The sequence below is a fragment of the Nansenia antarctica genome (genome assembly GCF_963989245.1).
Source record: "Nansenia antarctica genome assembly, chromosome: 10".
In the NCBI taxonomy this organism is placed as follows: Eukaryota; Metazoa; Chordata; class Actinopteri; order Argentiniformes; family Microstomatidae; genus Nansenia; species Nansenia antarctica.
Window position 1 is genome coordinate 31319918 of NC_137680.1, and position 19368 is coordinate 31339285.

At 42.6% G+C, this 19368-nt stretch overlaps 1 protein-coding gene across 4 annotated transcripts in view; it reads right to left on the reverse strand.

Moving 5' to 3' along the window:
* Positions 1-279: 279 nt before the first annotated feature.
* crppa (CDP-L-ribitol pyrophosphorylase A) overlaps positions 280-19368 on the reverse strand; it is a 33142-nt gene continuing 14053 nt past the window's right edge. For 2 of the 4 annotated variants that reach the window (XM_080540024.1, XM_080540023.1), the window contains 4 exons: positions 19195-19272; positions 18886-18978; positions 15947-16078; positions 280-785 (listed from right to left, as the gene is read on the reverse strand). In XM_080540024.1, the coding sequence (XP_080396150.1) occupies positions 681-785; positions 15947-16078; positions 18886-18978; positions 19195-19272 (408 nt within the window). In that variant the 3' untranslated portion in view covers positions 280-680. Of the gene's footprint in view, positions 786-15946; positions 16079-17496; positions 17554-18885; positions 18979-19194; positions 19273-19368 lie in introns of those variants that run through there. The other 2 variants (XM_080540026.1, XM_080540025.1) reach the window with 2 other exon arrangements.

Consider the following 19368-nt stretch of genomic DNA (forward strand, 5'->3'; position numbering starts at 1 on the left):
TTAAGGAGTTTATGTGAGGAAACAGGAGCTTCAATATCACTAAGCTGCTTCATTACGGGCTCAGGGGCTCTCCAACATTGCAATTAGACATGCTCTTCCCTGTTCTGCTTCCTTATGTGTCTTCTGTCGGACTTGTAGAGCAAGTCTGCACTGCTGTGCCACAGTCATTTCCAACTCATTTCCAAACAAGAGGGCTCAGTAGAACCAATGACTCGCAAGAAAGAAAGAGAAAAAGTCTGTTTATGAAAAGCAACTGTTTAATAGCACCCCCACCCCCAACAGTAAGGTATACAATCACACACATACCATGTCGAATGCTCCCCATACACATGCAATGTGCACAGTGCATTTCAGTTATACTGCACATTTATCCAGTGACAAAGACTGTACAGTCAAACACAACAGTTTGAAAGCTAGTAGAGATAGCAGTTCACACACACACATAATAATAACAACCCTCCATACACACTTCATGAATAGCGCTGAACTAACACTCCATCTCATTACACGTCTTCCTATTATAGTTATTACCAGACAGAGTATAGAGTGTCAGGGGTACGGCAGGCCACGGTGGGTGGGTGGGTCATGGATGGTGTTTTTCCACATCGTCCACACCCCCCCCTGGACCTGCCCTTCAATGAGTCTGTGCACGTCCCTGGAGTGAGTGGGCTCCTAGTGGTTCAGGCCTGCAGCATCTGTCCTGTCAGGGCGGGGTTTCTGTCCCGGATCAGCGCCGCCGTGATGTCAGCCAGCCTCTCTACGGACCCCGCCCAGCGCCCTGCCTCCTGTAACACAGACCGTCTCAGGGTTACAACTCTGGGTGCCGATTCATACTGGTTCCTACATAATGATTCATACATAATGACATACTGCAGGACATGCTGTTTGGATTGTGGACTACATCCACCCCCCCCCCCTATCCACACACAGACACTGTTAGGATACACTGTGAACGTACTGTATACTGAGCCGTCCGAACGAAAACAACTCAGACAAAGCAAGGATCCGCTCCATTTCCTTGTCCACACAAACATGGACGCACAGACTCTGTTCAAATCAACATCTCTCAGACAACAGTACTACTAGGATAACTCTCGCACGCACGTGCACATGCACATGCACACACAGTCGTCTTGCACAGGTGACCGAAGCAAATTCAGAAGTTCCCATGGAGAGTCCATTATCTCTAGGCTAAAGCTTAACCTACAGTGGAAAAGCAGCCCTTTGCACGTTCCTCTGAGTAATACCTACCGCATGTCTGACACTGATAGGCCAAACAAATATTTAGAGTGAAAACATCTGAATTCTCTAAATCAAATTGGTTAAAAAACCAATTCTGGGGGGGATTTTCGTGACTCACATGTTATTTGATACCAAGTTCAATCAACAGCCGGAAGCAATTTCAGGGGGGGACACAGCAAAATGAAAGTGCTTTATTATATTTTTTTGATGTGTGTTGCTGAATTACAGGTCCCGTTGCACTCATAACCCAATAGCGGAGGCATTCTTTACAGTTTACCGTGCATGATATTGGACAGATCTACAGAAAACCACACATTAAGGCAGCACCCCCACCCCCTTACCCCTCGAGTTTTAAAGGCAGTCTCTACTGTTGTGGTTGTTTTGCTTTCGTGATTTCTCTTCGCCGTGTCTGTCTTTTCCCCCCAGGCAGCCTGCGTGATGCTCTTTTAATGGTTTTCACTCCCCATTCCTTACATCAGTGACTCCCGCAGTGGGCGACTCAACTATGAGAGAGAATGCTGGTTTCTGTCTTTCAGACTCAGTGGTGTTTATGAACCTACCTGCTGTCATTTACCACCAGCGGTCTGAGATCTGACAGGACTCGCTGCATGACCTGTACTGTGATGCTTAGTCTGGTCGATTTCATTATTATTAAAACAACAGGGTATGGCCAGTTATGATCACTAAGCCCTGGGAAAATACAATATACACTCACTGACCTCTTTATTAGGAACACTATACTAATACTGGGTAGGGCCTCCCTTTGCTGTCCAAACAGCCTCAATTCTTTGTGGCATTGATTTCCACAGGAATTCTTCTGGTCCATGATGACATCACGCAATTCCTGCAGATCTTTTAGGTGCACTTTTAAGCTGTGAATCTCCCGTTCTAGCACATCCCAAAGGTGTTCTATTGGATTCAGATCCGGTGACTGGGAAGGCCACTGAAGAACACTGAACTCATTGTCATGTTCGTGAAACCAGTTTGAGACGACTTTTGCTTTGGCATGGTCAGCAACAACACTGACTCAAATAGGCTGAGGCATTCAAGCGAGGATTGATTGGTATTAACGGGCCCAAAGTGTGCAAAGAAAACATTCCCCACACCATTACTCTACCTGAATGAATGAGAAGGTGTTCAGGTGTTCCGAATAAAGTGTTATGTGAGTGTATATGGCATTTGGCTAACTTACATTGTAGTGATTGCATACATTTTCAGTATATATGGCCCCAGCAGGAATCGAACCCACAACCTAAGCGTTGTTAACGCCATGCTCTACCAACTAAGCCACAGAGGACCACCAAATTCACTTGGATGCACCTGACCCAAACCGACTCAGCCCACTCCTGGGTATCTATGTCCATCTGGCATCGAGGAGGCGAGGTGTGTAGCTCCCCGAGGAATGTGACCCGGTATGAGAGTGTAGAGCGTGGAATCGGGCCTGACCGTGGTTAATACGTGCGAGCACACTGGATGCAGAACTCCTGGAGCACTCTCTAATCAGAACCAGTGTAGGGGAGAGTCAGATGACACTGATTTTCCACACCGCCCTGGGGAATCGAGGCTAAAATGCTGGAAGACGGATCAGCACTCTTCAGCACTCTTCATCTTATTGATTAAAGCAACACAAAGCCATAATGGAATCAAAATATGATCGCTTTGAACGAGCTCCAGGAGCTTTCAATTTCAGCATTTCCTGTGCTTTCTTAATATGTTTTCATATTTACAATTGGCCCTGCTTTTGAGAAATCAAAAGAGGGGGGGGGGGGATGTTTTTTCCTGTTTTCTTTCAGATGTATCAAAGTCATTGTTCTTTTACTTTTAGTAGTACGAGGCAACGAGTAGAGAGGCCAGTACATCTGTGAGCAGTCAACAGAATACGGCAGCAAAGACACTTTTTTCCCCCCAAACTCCATATTCCTCTATTACAGGAATGTTCATTGAGGAACAGGAATTGGAAGCCAAACCTTTTTTTTTATAAATCAAAGCATTCTCAGACAAATCTGATTGCTTATTGTTCAAACCATGAAGAGATACAATCAAATCAACGCATTCTTGTGTTCGTTATCTAAAAACAAAACAATTGTCTTCAATAGAAATCGGACAAATCACTTGTTGACGCAAACCACAACAATGGGTTCTTCACACGGAACCAACGCTGATGTGACATGTGTTTGGAGGCTTTAGAGGTTACAGGAATGATAAATGTCATGTACGGAGGATCGTCATTAGCCCATTACCACCCAAGTGCACTGATGAAGTCCATGGGAAACTCTTAAAGAAGAGTGCCATTGCTAATGATAACTCCTTTACAAGGTTTCCTTTGCTATCAGCACAACGCGATAGGCCTGCTGGAGAAAAAAAGGGGGGAAAAGGGGAATCAGGCAACGCAACTGGAGATCACCATGGAAGATCAAAGTGTTTAAGCTGGCCTAAGACTAATTTCCACTGCAAAAATACAGCTTAGTTTTGAAATATGAATCATACTTCATAAAATAGCATTATTAAATCAAGTAGTTGCTCCCTCTCTGGTACACGAGCCTGCTACACTGCGGGTCCTTTATTGAGTCACTGCGGCTTTTAGTGGTCACAATGTCCGTGTCCTCTTCTGAGTACGAAGAGCAAAAGGATGGAATGGTTTCAAATATCAGTCAGTACACCCGAGACACCAAGATATATTAAGCGTATTTAACTGCTCTCAGACTGGAATGTATCCATAATGAAACGGCACAAGTAATCAAAGTTCACTCAAGTAACCGCAACTCACTCAAGTTACAGTACTGGATGAGCTTGACAGACACTGGGTACCTCTCCTGACCCTGGCTCTCCCACTATGCCTTTCTGCCATTGGCATGGTCTCTGTTCTGTCTTCTTTCCGCTGGGGACCGTCCAGGAAGCATAAACCAGCTCACTAATGAGAAGCTCTCTGGTCCATTGTTATGGGCACACTCGCACACGCGCACACATACACATACGTGCACGCACGCATGCACACACACACACACACACACACACGGAGACACACGCATAGAGACACACACACAGAGACACACACACACACACACAGACATGCACACATACACAGAGACACGCACACACACACACGAAGATACACACACGGAGACACACACACAGAGACACACGGACACGGACACACACACACACACACACACACACACACACACACACACACACACACAGGGAATCTGAGACGAGGGGGATTTTCATTTCTCCATGCACCATGTAGTCAGACCCAATAACATGTCCTGGAGGGCCGAGGTGGTTTTCCACTGCCTCTCAGTCTCAGTATCTCTTCCAGGGTTTTATGAGATGGAGAAAACAGTTGCTTTAGGTGGAAGCACCAAACACATACAGCACAGGAGACGGCTGAGACAGGGCTGCTCTTGTGGGGCATACAGAACTGACACTTGTGGGGCATACAGAACTGACACTTGACGTAGCGTGAAGAAGAAGAAGAGAAGTATTGTAGCTGTACCTTATATGTTGTACTACACTGTACATGGATGCTTCTAAATTGTTGTCTATGAGGTATGTGTGCCAATCAGTACTGATCACCAGTGTTGTGGAATACAATTCCACTGCACTTCTCTCACAACGGTCATCACTCAAGGTCTAGGGATCTCATCAAACTCACCATCCCAAAAGCCTGCTCTGTTTTCGGCCACAACTCCTTTAGTTTTGCGGCAGCAAACGATTGGACCACATTACAGAACACACTCAAACTCACAGCACAGCACTCGCATCACTTACCATTTTCAAAAACAAACTTCAGCAGGTCATAGTTGACTGTTGTTCCTGCTGATTGCCCCCCCCCCACACACACACACACATATATACACACACACACACACACACACACACACACACACACACCCCGCTCTCTTTCCACACATAGGTTAATTGATTCTGTTTCTATTTGTTTTTATGTATTTATCTTCACTGCCTTTGCCGTTGTATTGTATGTATTGTTCTATGTTGACGAGTATTTCTGTTTATATGTTTGTTTTTATTCTTGCCAGGGCCTCTTGGCCAGATCTTCATTGAAAATGAGAATTTGTTCTCAATTGATTTTATCCGGTTAAATAAAGGTCAAATAAATAAACAATGTAAAACAAATATGCGTGAGTAGGATTGATAAAGATACTGTTCATCTGCTGAGCAATGTTGCAGTGCATCCATATATAGGCCTAGTTTGTTCAAGCAAAACATTCACAAACTCCCTAGCGCCGCACCAAAAAAGGATCATGACAAGTCCTGCATTAATCTAAATGCAGAGAGTGCACTCGATGATGGAATATATTTCACTAATATCAGACGTGAGGTAATCTCACTTTCCACTTGATAATGACAGTCTGTCAGTGGATTCTTACATATAAATTCTCCCCGCCAAAAGTGTCATCATTTGTTCACATTAGTGGAAAGATTTGTCACAAATGATATATGCTGTATTTAATGCAAGACCAGCACATACATTAAGAATTAACTCTGAAACATAACTCCTTTTTCCAGTAACTCCTGCTATATCAATTACCAACACATCTAATGCATCACAAATTCAGAACTGGACATGTCAACTTAGGTATCAAAATGTTATGAGATATGTGACAGCAGCTGGTGAAAACGGAAACAAGTCGCCAACCAATCAAAATGGTTGTTTTATTCAGATTTTTTTAAATAAATGTCAACGTTGTTGAAAGTCAATGACACACTGGCTAGTTAAGCCAAAATATTGCAATGCAATGGATTCAGCGAGAAATCCCCACTACTACCTAGCAAACTATTACACTACTTCACATTGTTAGCAGGCTCACAAAACAAGCTGTGTTAGTCGACTAGCGAGTGTGTCATTGATTTTCAACAACGCTGAAATGTATTAAAATTGTTCTGAACATTTAATGTGATGTGATAAACTTCTGATTAACTTCTGAATACATCATCCTCAACAAATACTCTCTCAATACATTGCACAAATACATTTCTCTCTCACAGACAGCAGGTATGATCCTTCTTGCCCAAGACTGGATTCGTTACCGTGTCACAAATGATCACAATGTACTCATGAAGCAGTGTCATAACCATTACCATAGCGACTCTACTTCAAGGTCTCAATTTGGTGATGTCACTACACGATGCTGATCATCCACCATGCAACCATCCACCATGCACTCACGCACGCACGCACGCACGCACGCAACACACACACACACACACCCACCACACAGCCTTGTTACTCTAAGCTGAAACCACAAGTTTTACAGAATGGAACTTCAATCATTAGGGTCTATTTTTGCTTACTGTTTAAGAGAGGATTTTTGACAGGAATTAAGACTACACGTCTTTGAACGGGAGAACAAAAGAAAAAACATCAGAAAACATCAGCAGACCACACAATAAGCAATCCCTCGGACTAACCATACTCTTAAATGCCACAGATGCACTCAACCTTTCCATTGTGGAGCTGCAGTGGGACTGCACAGCCCTCCGCCACACATGAAGGGTCTCTTTGAAGCTTCAGGCTCCGGCAATTAGGAGTTTTAACAGTGACAATTTGCACGCCTCTGTCATTCTGAGATCTCAGCCCTGAGGACTGCTACCGAGTGCTCCCATGTCTTGTTCCCTTCATGGAGTGCCAGTTGAGCTGGAGTCCTCAGTAAAAAGAGCTAATGGAAAAGACTTTTAAGTAGCACCCAGCCAAGTACACTGGAAAGAGCTCTTAGAATCACACTAGCTACCCGGCGGAGAACAAACAGCGGATGAATAAGACTTAGAACGACAGTTTTATCACCTCCTTTCATCGTCGGAATGGCTTATTGTCATCGTATTTTACACATGACAAATGTTTGGGGGCAAGCTGCATTATCGATGCTGGTTGTACCGTTAGCCACTTGAGGGCAGTCATAACTAGCATCACAGCTAACCAGCAGCTTCTAATTTTCCAAGAGTCTAGAACAATTTGCTTGTACTCTTCTCCCCTCTTATTGTCTCAAACAATGAAGTAAAAAAAATAGATTTCTCAGACGCTCTCCCCAAATGACCCATGAGATGAGTCCAAACTGATACAATAGGTCTGAAAAAAAAACTAGTCCTTGGGTTTAAAGGGATTGTGTTTCAGAATTCTGACAGCACGTCCTTTGGTGGGTATTCAGGTCCCAGCACCCCCCCCCTCCCCCCTCTAGTCTCTCATTCAAGGGGGAGGCGGTAGCTAGAGGCTGAACTGAAATGGGGAGGTGGTGGGGTGGGGGGTAGCAGGTCCGGTTACTGTCCGGTCCAGAGACCCGATATGAGCCAGCCCAAACACCAAAGTTAGGGTAATCGCATCCAAACAACTGACCAAGCTACCGTTTGGGCCTTACTCAAGACGACCTATCTCGACTGTGAGCCATTGAGCGGTATGGACTAAATAAAGAGATTTGAGAGGCTAGAAATGTGAAAAGCTTGATGTTTGCCAACGAAATGACAAGGTGACTAAGAAATTCTGTGACACTTCTTAAAGAGGGTATTTGACACTGGGTATTTGAGTCTTTTAATCACTGAGGGCGAGGCGTTGGATGTGGCAAGGTGCCCGAATGTCTGTATTTCGAATGACCTTGTCACTCCCACACTACCTCACTTGGTTTGAAAAGGATGTGTACTGAGCATATAAGCCCGTCTGTCTTTATCCTCTCCACTTTTGTGTGGCTGTGAGTCCTCCCTCAGTCGTTCCAGCCAAGGGAAACCGCACTTGTATTGATACATAGCTGCGCTTTAGACCCCATTGACATGACAATTGTTGTTGCAAAAGCCGGTCACGGTACAGAGAGAAAACCCTTTCAAAGTGAGTTTCCAAAATATCCTGCCAAATACATTTATCTATAGACTTCCCCTTGGCTAACCAAACAGCGTGTTAATCAATGTAATGTGTCATGTCTTCTCTCTGTGTCTTGTCTCTTTAAGCCAGAACAAACCCCGGTCAAAACGGGACACAGCGCATTTCAGAAGAGAAAATAAAGTAAGCTTATGTTTCCGTCGGCTCTTTTCAGAGTGAATGCTGTACTATTTCAACAAGCTTGAGTGAGTGATGACTTTGTTTGAATTCGACCCACCGACAGACGTACCTGCAAACAGCAACCAGAACAATGGCTCTTTATGGAGAGACACACACACATATATATATATATATATATATATATGCCACCCCCAAACCAAACCCACACACATTACAAAAATAAACATATTACATTATTCTAACTACTTGCACACTACTGGACTACTTATCTACCGTACTGTATTATATTGCATTTCATGTCATCATACTTTGCATTACGGCACTCGTACAGCATTTTTTCACTATTGAAGCCACTGTAATGACGTTTATTTATACTTGTATCACTTTATTAATGCAGGGTTACTTATTTACTTTACTTATTATTATTGAGATTTTGTATCTGAATGCTGCAATGCCAACATTGAGGAACTAAAGCCAAAGAATTTTACTCTTTTGTACTAAGAGTACATAGTAAGATGTAATAAAAGCGATTCTGTATGTATGTGTATGTATATATATATATATATATATATATATATATATATATATATATATATATATATATATATATATACACACAGACACACACACACACACACCAACCCCCACATGAGGTATGGGAGTCCCACATAGGAACCCCATTCCCACCCACACCCAGAGTGATGGCTCATTTAATGATCACAGTAGAAAGAACCCACATTACAGGTACAGTAAATATGACACAGTCTGTATCACAGGGCATCTGAGGTCAGACTCAGGTAGTCTACAGGTACAGGTATTTTGCTCTTAGACACACTGGCCATGACACACCCTGGATTTGGTCGCGGTCACATCCTGGTCACGGTTTAGTACCCTCACTTCCACTCTAAACACAGTGCGAGAATGTAATCGCAGACATATCTCACATAAGCCAAGAATACAAACACTGCTGCAACTGTGTTTTTGCGCTGCTGTCAAAACAACAGCATGTCAGAGACTAAACATGGAGGGGACATGCAGGCCGCAGGGCCTATTGGATGCAGAGGGTGAGACAGGGTGGGAATGCAATGATCCACACAGCTTTTACATTTACACCATTTCGCAGACACCTTTATCCAAACCTGACTACTTGATCTGTATCATCTTGCATTTCATCATATCGTCACCTTCTTAAAATAATGGCTTAAGTCACTTTTGAGGAAAATTATTTGTTTTGCCTAAAATATCATATATTCGAGATTTGGTGACGATATTGTACTTTACACAGCATTTGGCACTACTGATTCCACTGTAGTATGACTGGTTCCGCTGTAGTACGACAACCATCAGTTTATCAATTTATTACTTTTTTATTACGACTTACTTCACTTAGTCTACTTTAATCTATCATTGTGATTTTGTATCTTGCTGCAATACCAATGTTGCAAAACCTAAACCAAAGAATTTTACTTTTGTGTACATTGGGATGTAATAAAAGCAATTCTGATCCTGATTCTGACTTACAAGAAATACATTTGACTAAGTAAGTGAATCATCCATCCACCAGTCATCCATCCACCATCCACATTTATCACATCACTTCGTTAAAAAGCCTATTTCTAGAAGGTTACTAATCACTAATAGGCATAACAGAAGACTCATGGACTCATTCTTTCAAACGTGACATGTTTACAATGTTGTAACCTTCTAATATGCACACTTAATAATTCCCAGGAAGTCTATTGAGCCAAAACATTGGTCAGATGAATACATGTCACAGTAATGAGAGAAGAGTGAGCTTTCATTTTCATTCAGTTTTGAGTTATGCTCCGTCTAGTCAGCACCTCCTCGCCTTGGGTGTGCATTCTTTATTCATTTCATCCTCATTCAAAGTGTTCTATGAGGATTATCCCAAAATACACTCTAACTCTGTGTTACAGTGAGAACCTCCACAAATGTAGCCAGAGATAGAGAGATGAAAAGTGAACACTACTACTGTAAAACAATCATTAAAAAAGCCTGTGAACCAAAAGTGTAACCCCCCTTTGTGGTATGGGGGTTATGGTCCACTTAACATCAGGCTCTACTGTGGGTGGTCAAAGCGAACTCAGCAAGTGGTAAAGCAAATACATAAATGTATACACTTTGACTTTCTTTGCCTGATTGAATGTTTACAAAATAATTCAGAAGACCTGGAATGTATTAATCCCCTGTAACATTACATCCTTTGTTTGTAATAGCGCCCTCGCAATTGGATGCAAGGGCCTAAGTCAAGTTGTATCACCCAGAGAGTCCGTTGCTAGGCTTTTTAACCTAAGAAATCAAAGCTGAGTAAACACCGCTTTGGTATGTTTAATTCCTCTCTCCAAACTGTGGCGGTTGAGTTTCACACATACCGACGCACATCTGGCGCACTCTGCGCGCAAAAGATAAAGTTTGATGTCCTGCACATGTCGCCGCAGTCCATATCTCCGAAGGCTCTGACCCCAACACTCAAATACAAACACCAGGGAGGGGGCCGATCTGAGGGCTCCTGCCCATATAGAGATGTCAATTCACCGCAAGGGGAACTGATTGTTTCTGATCTGCGTTTCCAGAGGGATGCATAATAATGGTGAGGCGTATTATTATTAGACAACAAAGGGAAATGATTGGGTGGATTTTGGAACATAAGTCTGATGCAAACTAGAGAAGACTGGCCAAACCTGTCAGCACTGATGGAGATGTTTTTGGAGTAACTCGAAACAGCTTTTCAAATCCACAATCATCTGTTATTAGTATTTGCAAAAATGTGATTCACTTATCTACTGGTCATTCAGCCATGCAAGTTTTCCAGCACAAGAATGTTTTTCCAAACATGGATTGGTATTTTTGAATCGGTCTCAACAGTAAAAGCTAAGTAACAGCATGTCACAGTATCTGTGAATCAGTTGCGAGTTCTCTTTGAAGAGTTATGACGGGCCAATACGATGTCAACTTTTCTATGGTTTATTAACATATTGCATGGTTACAGTAGGTATTTAGATCAGATCTATCTAGTGAGAGTCTTGTGAAAGTCTGCTCCCAAAGGGCAATCATTCAAGGTCTAAAACACTCATTTAAAAAGGAAAGTGTGTCCAAACTAATCTACATACGATAATTGTTGGATTTTGGTTGAGAAAGGTTGGCGGCAAATACCCATGATTCACTGTGACCCCAGAGACGGAGCAGGTCACGCAGGTCAAGGAGGGCCGCAGTACAACTCTGCTACAGAGTATACAGTTTCACCCGGCTGCCATTCGGAGGTGGATCTAAACAGGTAGAAGAGAATAGACCTACTGTATAGAGCCTTCCCTTTTCTCCTTCTCAGTCTTTCTCTTTCTTTTTTTTTTTTTTTAGGGAGCAGCTAATCTCCTCTCAGGTTTAAGATTCCTGGTCTCGGTTCTTTGAGAAGGAGGAAACGCAGGGAGGGTAAACATCAGGGCTCTCACTGCGGGGATTACAACACCCATATATCACCGTGACAACTCCCTTTTCACTTGGTGACAGGTCGCTAGGACCCTGTGTGAGGGGGGATCCGGTGACACTTCCTGTCGTCGCGGCAGCCATTGATAGGTGTATGATCACCGTCCTCACACCGTCGGCTCAGCTTACCGCGCTACGCCGTCTCCCCACTCTCACCACCACCCAACTTCTGACTCTCACCAGCACCCAACTTCTGACTCTCACCACCACCCAACTTCTGCCAACGTCTTAAATGGTGAAAGTGTTCACACATCATAGCCCACGATGACCACTGTGCATATTTAGTGTGGTAGATAGAATAACACAATTGCAGCCGGTCTGCAGAAGTGCTTTGATCACATCTCTTTCCACAAAGGCCCTGCAGTTCATTGTCCATGACTCCATTTGCTCGGCTCTGGAGAAATCTTTTACCTTAGGTAAACATGGGAATCGCACCAGGATTCAGCTGTGGGTGTTGCTGTGAAAAATGTGAAACCACAGTCAAGGCTCATTTACAAAGATGAACTTTGGGTCCAACAAGACATTTCTAATGGCCAATGAGGTGGAGGATTTTCCAAATTTAACAACCAAGTGTACGTATTCATCCCAAACTAAAATGTAACTAAAATTGCCAATAAGTTACTTAAGGTATACATAACGTAGGTATTCGATACTACTGTAAACAAACAACTCAAATTCTTCTCAGTTCAAGTCCAGAGTTCAGGGTGTGTCCTGTATTCGCCCAGTATGACACGTTTTTTACTGATCCCCAAAGTTGTTCTTTTCAATCCCTTCTTTGAACAACAATTCATGTAACACCAAAAAATGTAATAATTTAGGGAGGAATGCCATTCAGCAAGACATATACTATTACCTAATAGGCCTAAGACTAAGAACTACAATTGCCTGTTCTCATCCTCTAAAGACTGAGTGCATAGTCATACTGTGTAAAACCCTAACAATATCCTCTGTAAGTATTTGGACAGTGAAGCATTTTTTCTTCTTTTGGCTCTATACACCAAAAGTTTGGATTTGAAATCAAACAATAAATGTGACATTATCATAACCATATGATATGATTTTAGGCTTTGCATTTGCTTTTAGAGTCTGCTATTGGTGTCTATGAACATGAGGACCAACGAGGTGTCAATGAGAGTAAACTGAAGTCATTAAAGTTCTACATTATCAGTCCATTATCGAGTCCATACTAAGCTCATCGATCACCGTCTGGTTCGCTGCCTCCACTGCCAAGGACAGAGGGAGACTACAGTGGATTATTCGGTCAGCCGAGAAGGTCATCGGCTGCAGCCTGCCATCTATCCTGGACCACTGCAGGACCAGTAAGAGAGCAGGAAAGATCATCGCGGAACCTTCCCACCCCGATCACCATCTCGTCCAAAGACTTCCACCCGGAAAAAGGTTTTGTCTATCAAGACCAAAACCTTGTGCAACCTGAACAGTTTCTTCTTCCCATTGCAGTGGGCCTCACAAACAAGCCCCCTGCCTCTCATTGACTCTGGGACTTTCACACTCGCACGCACGCACGCACGCACGCACGCACGCACGCACGCACGCACGCACGCACTCACACACACACACACACACACGCAGGCATGCACACAGATACAACTGACAGTATAATTTAGATTAGTTTTACATTACTCCAATTTACAGCCTACAAAAGTATTGTTCTATTGCCCCTTTTGCCATTGTCTTGTAATTGTATTTTTGCTTATATATAGTTGTTTTTTTGCTGTATTGCTGTAGTCGCACACATTGGTAATGTCTTGGTACACAAGGAAATTAAACATGACAAAAACTAAACTTACAGATGTCAACAGGGAAGTCCCAGACAATAAGAAAGACTGTTTTCAATACGATATTGAAAGACTGTTTGTTACCAGAGCATGTTTACTGATCCTTATCAAATGACAGTGTTCTTACAATAATAGCCCCTCATCATGACTAGCTTAAGAATTCAATCTCTAAACAATTGTAAATTGTAGCATACCCAAAACAAAAGATTGCTGTTTAACATTATAAATAAATACATTTTAATTAGGGCCCAAAAAAACAAAACATTCACTAACTTTCCATCCTTGTTTGAGTGACTGAGTCAGCTTCTTAACACTGCCTATCATTCAGCACATCATCTCCTGAACACAGAACAGAACTCTCTGTGTTAACACTGCCTATCATTCAGCACATCATCTCCTAAACACAGAACAGAACTCTCTGCCTATCATTCAGCACATCATCTCCTAACACAGAACAGATCTCTGGGCACAAAATTGCCCAAATAAATGTAAAAGGTTTTAAATACCCTTGAGCACCAACTCCAACATGTGTTTGGAATACAGCAGAGTTGCATCCCCGACATTTGCCAGCTGTTTAATTCAAATTAATTATCTCCCCTATCTCTTCTCATGGACCTAGGTTTAAAGAAGGACTGCACTGGCTGAATTTGCTTGATTTCCCCCTTCCAAAAATGCATATCAGAACAAGATTTGTTTCAGAGTTGTGCCATCCAAACTGTGACGCCTGTGTATCATAAAAATACTGGGTTTATGTCCAAGATGTTCACGTTTTAGTCTCCAAACTCATCATTGGCAACTTCTCTGTGACTCAGTTGGTGGAGCATGGTGCTAAAAACACTTAGGTTGCGGGTTTGATTCCCGCTAGGACCATATATACAGAAAAATGTATGAAAAAATGTATGCACAGCAATGGAAGTCATTTTGGATAAAAGCGTCAGCTAAATGGCATATATGATATAAACAGCATATATGATATAAATGGCATATGAGATAAATGGCATATATAACCAGGTTTGATTGAGTAGGCGCCAACGTACACAGAAGATTTGTGACGTTTAATTTATATGGCCAGTAAATTTTCGATGTAATATGAAATAAAACAGAAGCTTTGTGCTTAAGTTGTGGATATACATTACTGTAGAGATATTATACATACGGCCAGCAGAACTGACAAAGGGAGGTGTTGGCAGCCATTTTGACAAGTATGAATAAGCCCATCTGGGAAGAATTATCCTCATTATAACAAAAAAAAACTATGAAATGATTTATGCAAGGTCCCGTTCTGCTGCTTCACTATCTCATAACCATAAGCATTCTATCATGCCGGACACATGTTATCTCCTTCCCCTCCCTTCCCTCTTCTCTCTCTCCGGAAGAATGTCAACAGGATGACTAATTAACAGCGTCACTCTCCACAGGTCAGGGGAAGACTCTGGCATGTGCTCGGCCCCTCAGACCAACATCCGATAGCAGAAATGAAACTCATATGTGAACCAGGTTGTAGCACGCTTCCCAGTCAAGAATACCAATATAAAGCACCTCGCTTTAATCAGACGACACGTTGACGTCAAGGGGCCGACGGATATTTGCCGACACGCTGACCAAGAGGAAAATGGGAATCCGTCCTCACTCCATCACTCAGGCTTTCCCCCCAGACGCTGGCAAGGTTAGAACAGAAATAACCTGTTGAAACCTCCCTACGCCCCTGGCAGCAAAGTACTACCCTTGATTTGTGATGTGGTGTGATGTTGCCGGCAGGAAATATTGCAACCATTTGTCAAGAACATTCAATCTATCATAAACATGACACTCATTGGCATAAGTCTTACACAAACAATATTAGAACAATTCAAAGTCTATTAATTTGGATCAGGGCTTTTTTTTAACAAAAAGAAAAAGCAGATATCATAGGTACTTGTTTATTTGCTTACTGTTCTGGATAAGACTAATAATGCCAGCATCTGAAAGCGTTTAGTAATGTAACTGCCTTGACACATCCAGTCATCTTTAATCCTGTCGGAGGAGATTTTCATATTTCTATAATCCTGTAATAGCAGACTGCAACAGATTTCAGGTCAACCACATCAACCCTGACAACTCCAGTGAACTTTTGACTGGCTAGGGAAGACCATACTGAACATTCCCACCAGACACAACGTAAGCATGCATGTGGTGGGGTGAACACATTAAACAGTAAGTGTGGTGTGAAAGTTACATGGTGCTTCACACTTCTTTAAAAGTTTACTCCCTTCCTTTATCCCATCACGCATGCACACGCACACACGAGCAGGCACACACACGTCTTCTTTTTATTATTATTTTTTTTAAGTGCATTCCAGGGGAACTCTGATTTCACTTGGGCAGTACTTAATACCTGAAAAAAAAGAATAAAGAGGCATACCTTTGAGTGATGGAGCTGGATACCATAGACTAAAATATTTCGGAGCTTGGCTTCTGTGGCGAGCTCCATTATGGCCACCGGCTCTCCCGTCCTTTCGCTGACGGACGAGCCCTCCGACACATTCAAACGCACCTATCAAAACACAACCCAACGCGCCCAGTCAAACATCTCTTGCCAATACTGGAGATCTCTTACTAAGAGAGAGATTATACTTTTCTAAGCAATTAACACTCATTGTCCAAACAGTCGTTAGACGTGCTTTGACTGAACAGGCCTGTTTATTTAAGGTGCAAATCGAGGAAGATGTCAGTGGAGTGTGTTTTGGAGTTCTGGGTAAACAGACGTCGGATGAGACTTGATGCTGTCTGGGGTTCTGATCCCCCTCACTCAGGTGTAAATCTACAGTGTTTATTTAGATAGATGGGCTCAGATGGGCCCACATTAGGACAGCATAAACCGTCCCAATGACTCACTTAGTGTGTCATGCTTGAGGGAACGAGTTTCCACTGCTGCTAAATCTTATATGTTACTGTTGACAGATTCTCGACAGGGTGAATTCACTCCAATATGTTTTCCATATACTCCAGTACAATACAGTATATATCAGTAATATGTATTATTAGAAGCAAGTGTCACAAATGTGTAAATCTGCTATAATTCCGTTTTTTATCACATACTTCACTATACCACATGTAGTGGTATAGATAATATAGATATTTAATCGCCATCTGTTTAAACTCCATAATAAGTGATATTAATTATTAGTTTTGCCCCCCAAAAAGGTGTCAGAGACCTCCCTGAGCGTGCCTTCAGTTTGGTTCAGGTCTAGACCAGATCATAACCAGGCACACACTAAATGCACTGGCACACACTCTGCGAAACTCGATTATCTCCCACCCTCTCTGATTACCATCATGAGGTCATTGTTTAACGCTACCGACTGAATCCATGAAATGTAACATGTGCCACCTGACGCCGGCCAAAAAAACCCTGACTGTTGATTTTAGCGCCCTCTGCGATTCTGACCGTGACATTTGGAGATTGCTTCATAAACCAACTCTGTTTGGGAATTCGGCCACCCCCTCCGATTCTTGACCTTCATGTGGAACATTCTAAGGCTTCCATGAAATCAAGCTAGCCAGGAAGAACATTTCTTTTTTAATAAGCTGTTGGATGCTGGTGGTCTTCTCTTTGTCTCTACCTGTGGAAATGACCACCCGTCCACAGGACGAGCTGAGGGAAACAGAGACGCACAGATGCTTTTACTCTGCTGTGGCAGAGAGAGTCAATCCCACCCTAATGCAGCCTGAAACCAAGCCCAACGCCACCAGAGAGGAGCCTGTGTGAGTGTGTGTGTGTGTGTGTGTGTGTGCGTGTGCGTGTGCGTGTGTGCGTGTGCGTGTGTGCGGTGTGTGTGTGTTTAGAGCTTCACTGAACATCTAGCAGAGCCTTACACAAATCAAAGCAAAGGTTTAATCAAGTTATGCTGCATGACATTTGTAGTGATTAAAACCGAGTTGTTTTGAGGTAACAATTCACTGGAGACATACTCGAATTCAACCTCCCCAGGTCCACAGTTTTTCACTCGCTTTGTTTTGGCAGTTGTGCTGTTGGCGGGGTTGAAAGGTAATGTCAAAAAAGTAAACAGGGTTTTTTCAAAGATAAATGTTTCTTTTTGGTTACAATTAGATATTTTTTACATTTTCTTTGAGCTCTCATGTGTCAGTGTTGCTCTGTGGTTGATTGACATTTGAACCAAACCAAACATTACAGTAAGTGAGGCTTTCTCAGGGGGCGTATAGGCTTTCTGAACAGCTAGAGAGCAACCTGAGGTAGACTGTAGGTGACATTTTTACAAGCTGAATAAGATTGGTTAGCCATGTAGTACATGTATCTGGATGAAACCAGATCCAACCTATGCCAGATGTCAGCTTTTAAAACACGTAAAAATAAGAATATGTGTGTATACAGTATAAGTATATAAGTGTGAGAAATGTGATTGAGATGGGCTAAACAGCAGACTAGGTCCACTGGTCTCACACACATACATGGACACACTCACACAGATACTTCCTTTCTCGTTTCTATAATAATGATGCATTTAATTTAAAAGCGCTTTTCTCAAACTCAAGGACACTGTACAGAAAAAAAGAGAAGCAGACGTAATCGTATTAAAAAAAGAAAAAAAAGAGCTCAGGCACCTATGCCATGCTCTACGAAGGTGAGTCTGAATAGATGGGTCTTGAGTATGGTCTTGTATGTTTTGCGAGTATCAGAGAATCGGATGGCTGGTGGAAGGCTGTTCCACAGCTTGGGTGCAGCAACAGAAAAAGCTCAGTCGCCAAGCACAAGGAGATCAGCATCGGAGGATCGAAGACCATGTGCAGGGGTGTAGGGGTGTAGTAGGTCAGCTAGGTAGGTAGGAGCCAGACCATGGAGTGCCTTAAAGGTGAGTAGGAGGATCTTGAAGGAGAGTCTATATTTTATGGGGAGCCAGTGAAGTTGTTGCAGGATGGGAGTGATGTGCTGCCATGGTTTAGTGCGGGTGAGGATCCTGGCAGCTGAGTTTTGGAGTTATTGTAGCCGATTCAGGGCCTTGCTGGAAACACCAAGGACTCTGTTCCAATAATCCAGGCGCGAGGTGACAAAAGCATTAATTAATGTATCAGAGAGTGAAGATCGGAGACGGGAGATGGTTTTGAGATGGATGAAGGCAGACTTAAGAGCATATACTGGCCACCTTGTTCGAAAAAATTATAGCTAGCTTCTGTAAAACCCAACATCAGAGCATTCCATGGTCTTTGCTAGCTTACGGTTCCTTTCTTAAACCAACATACCCAATTCATGATAAGCAAAGGAAACAGTCAGGGGTGCAGAAAAGCACACAGGAATGAAAAGGTTCCATTTTCACTGAAAGGTCTATCCCCATGTGAACTCACCCAAATAATGACCACTGGATGCAGGAGAGCTTGTTTCGACTCCTCGAGGACTCTCGTAGTTTCTCCCACTTCAGACAAGCAAGAATTGTTCACCTACGGACAAAACAAGTAAAAAAAAAAAAGAGCAGAATGTTAAGAGTATCTGAGGCTAACTGCCAAAAAATGATCACTTTCTATATAGTTGCCAACTGCTCAGATGAGACAATTTTCTGGATGAAACAACATCTTAGCATACATATAAACAATATTCCTAATGTTTACTCCAACTAATTTGTATTATGAGTTTCCAAAGTTCAAGTGTGAACTTACAGAAATGTGGATGAAGTTCCAGTTTTTTGACAGAGTCCTGGCATTGCCTCCCGTCAAGTCTGGGATAACATCCACCTCCTTAAAGACAAAGTAAGAACTGTTCAAAACTAAAGCGCAAAAACTGTTAAAAACAGAAATCCATGATGATAAAGGTTGAATAGACCAACTAATCAT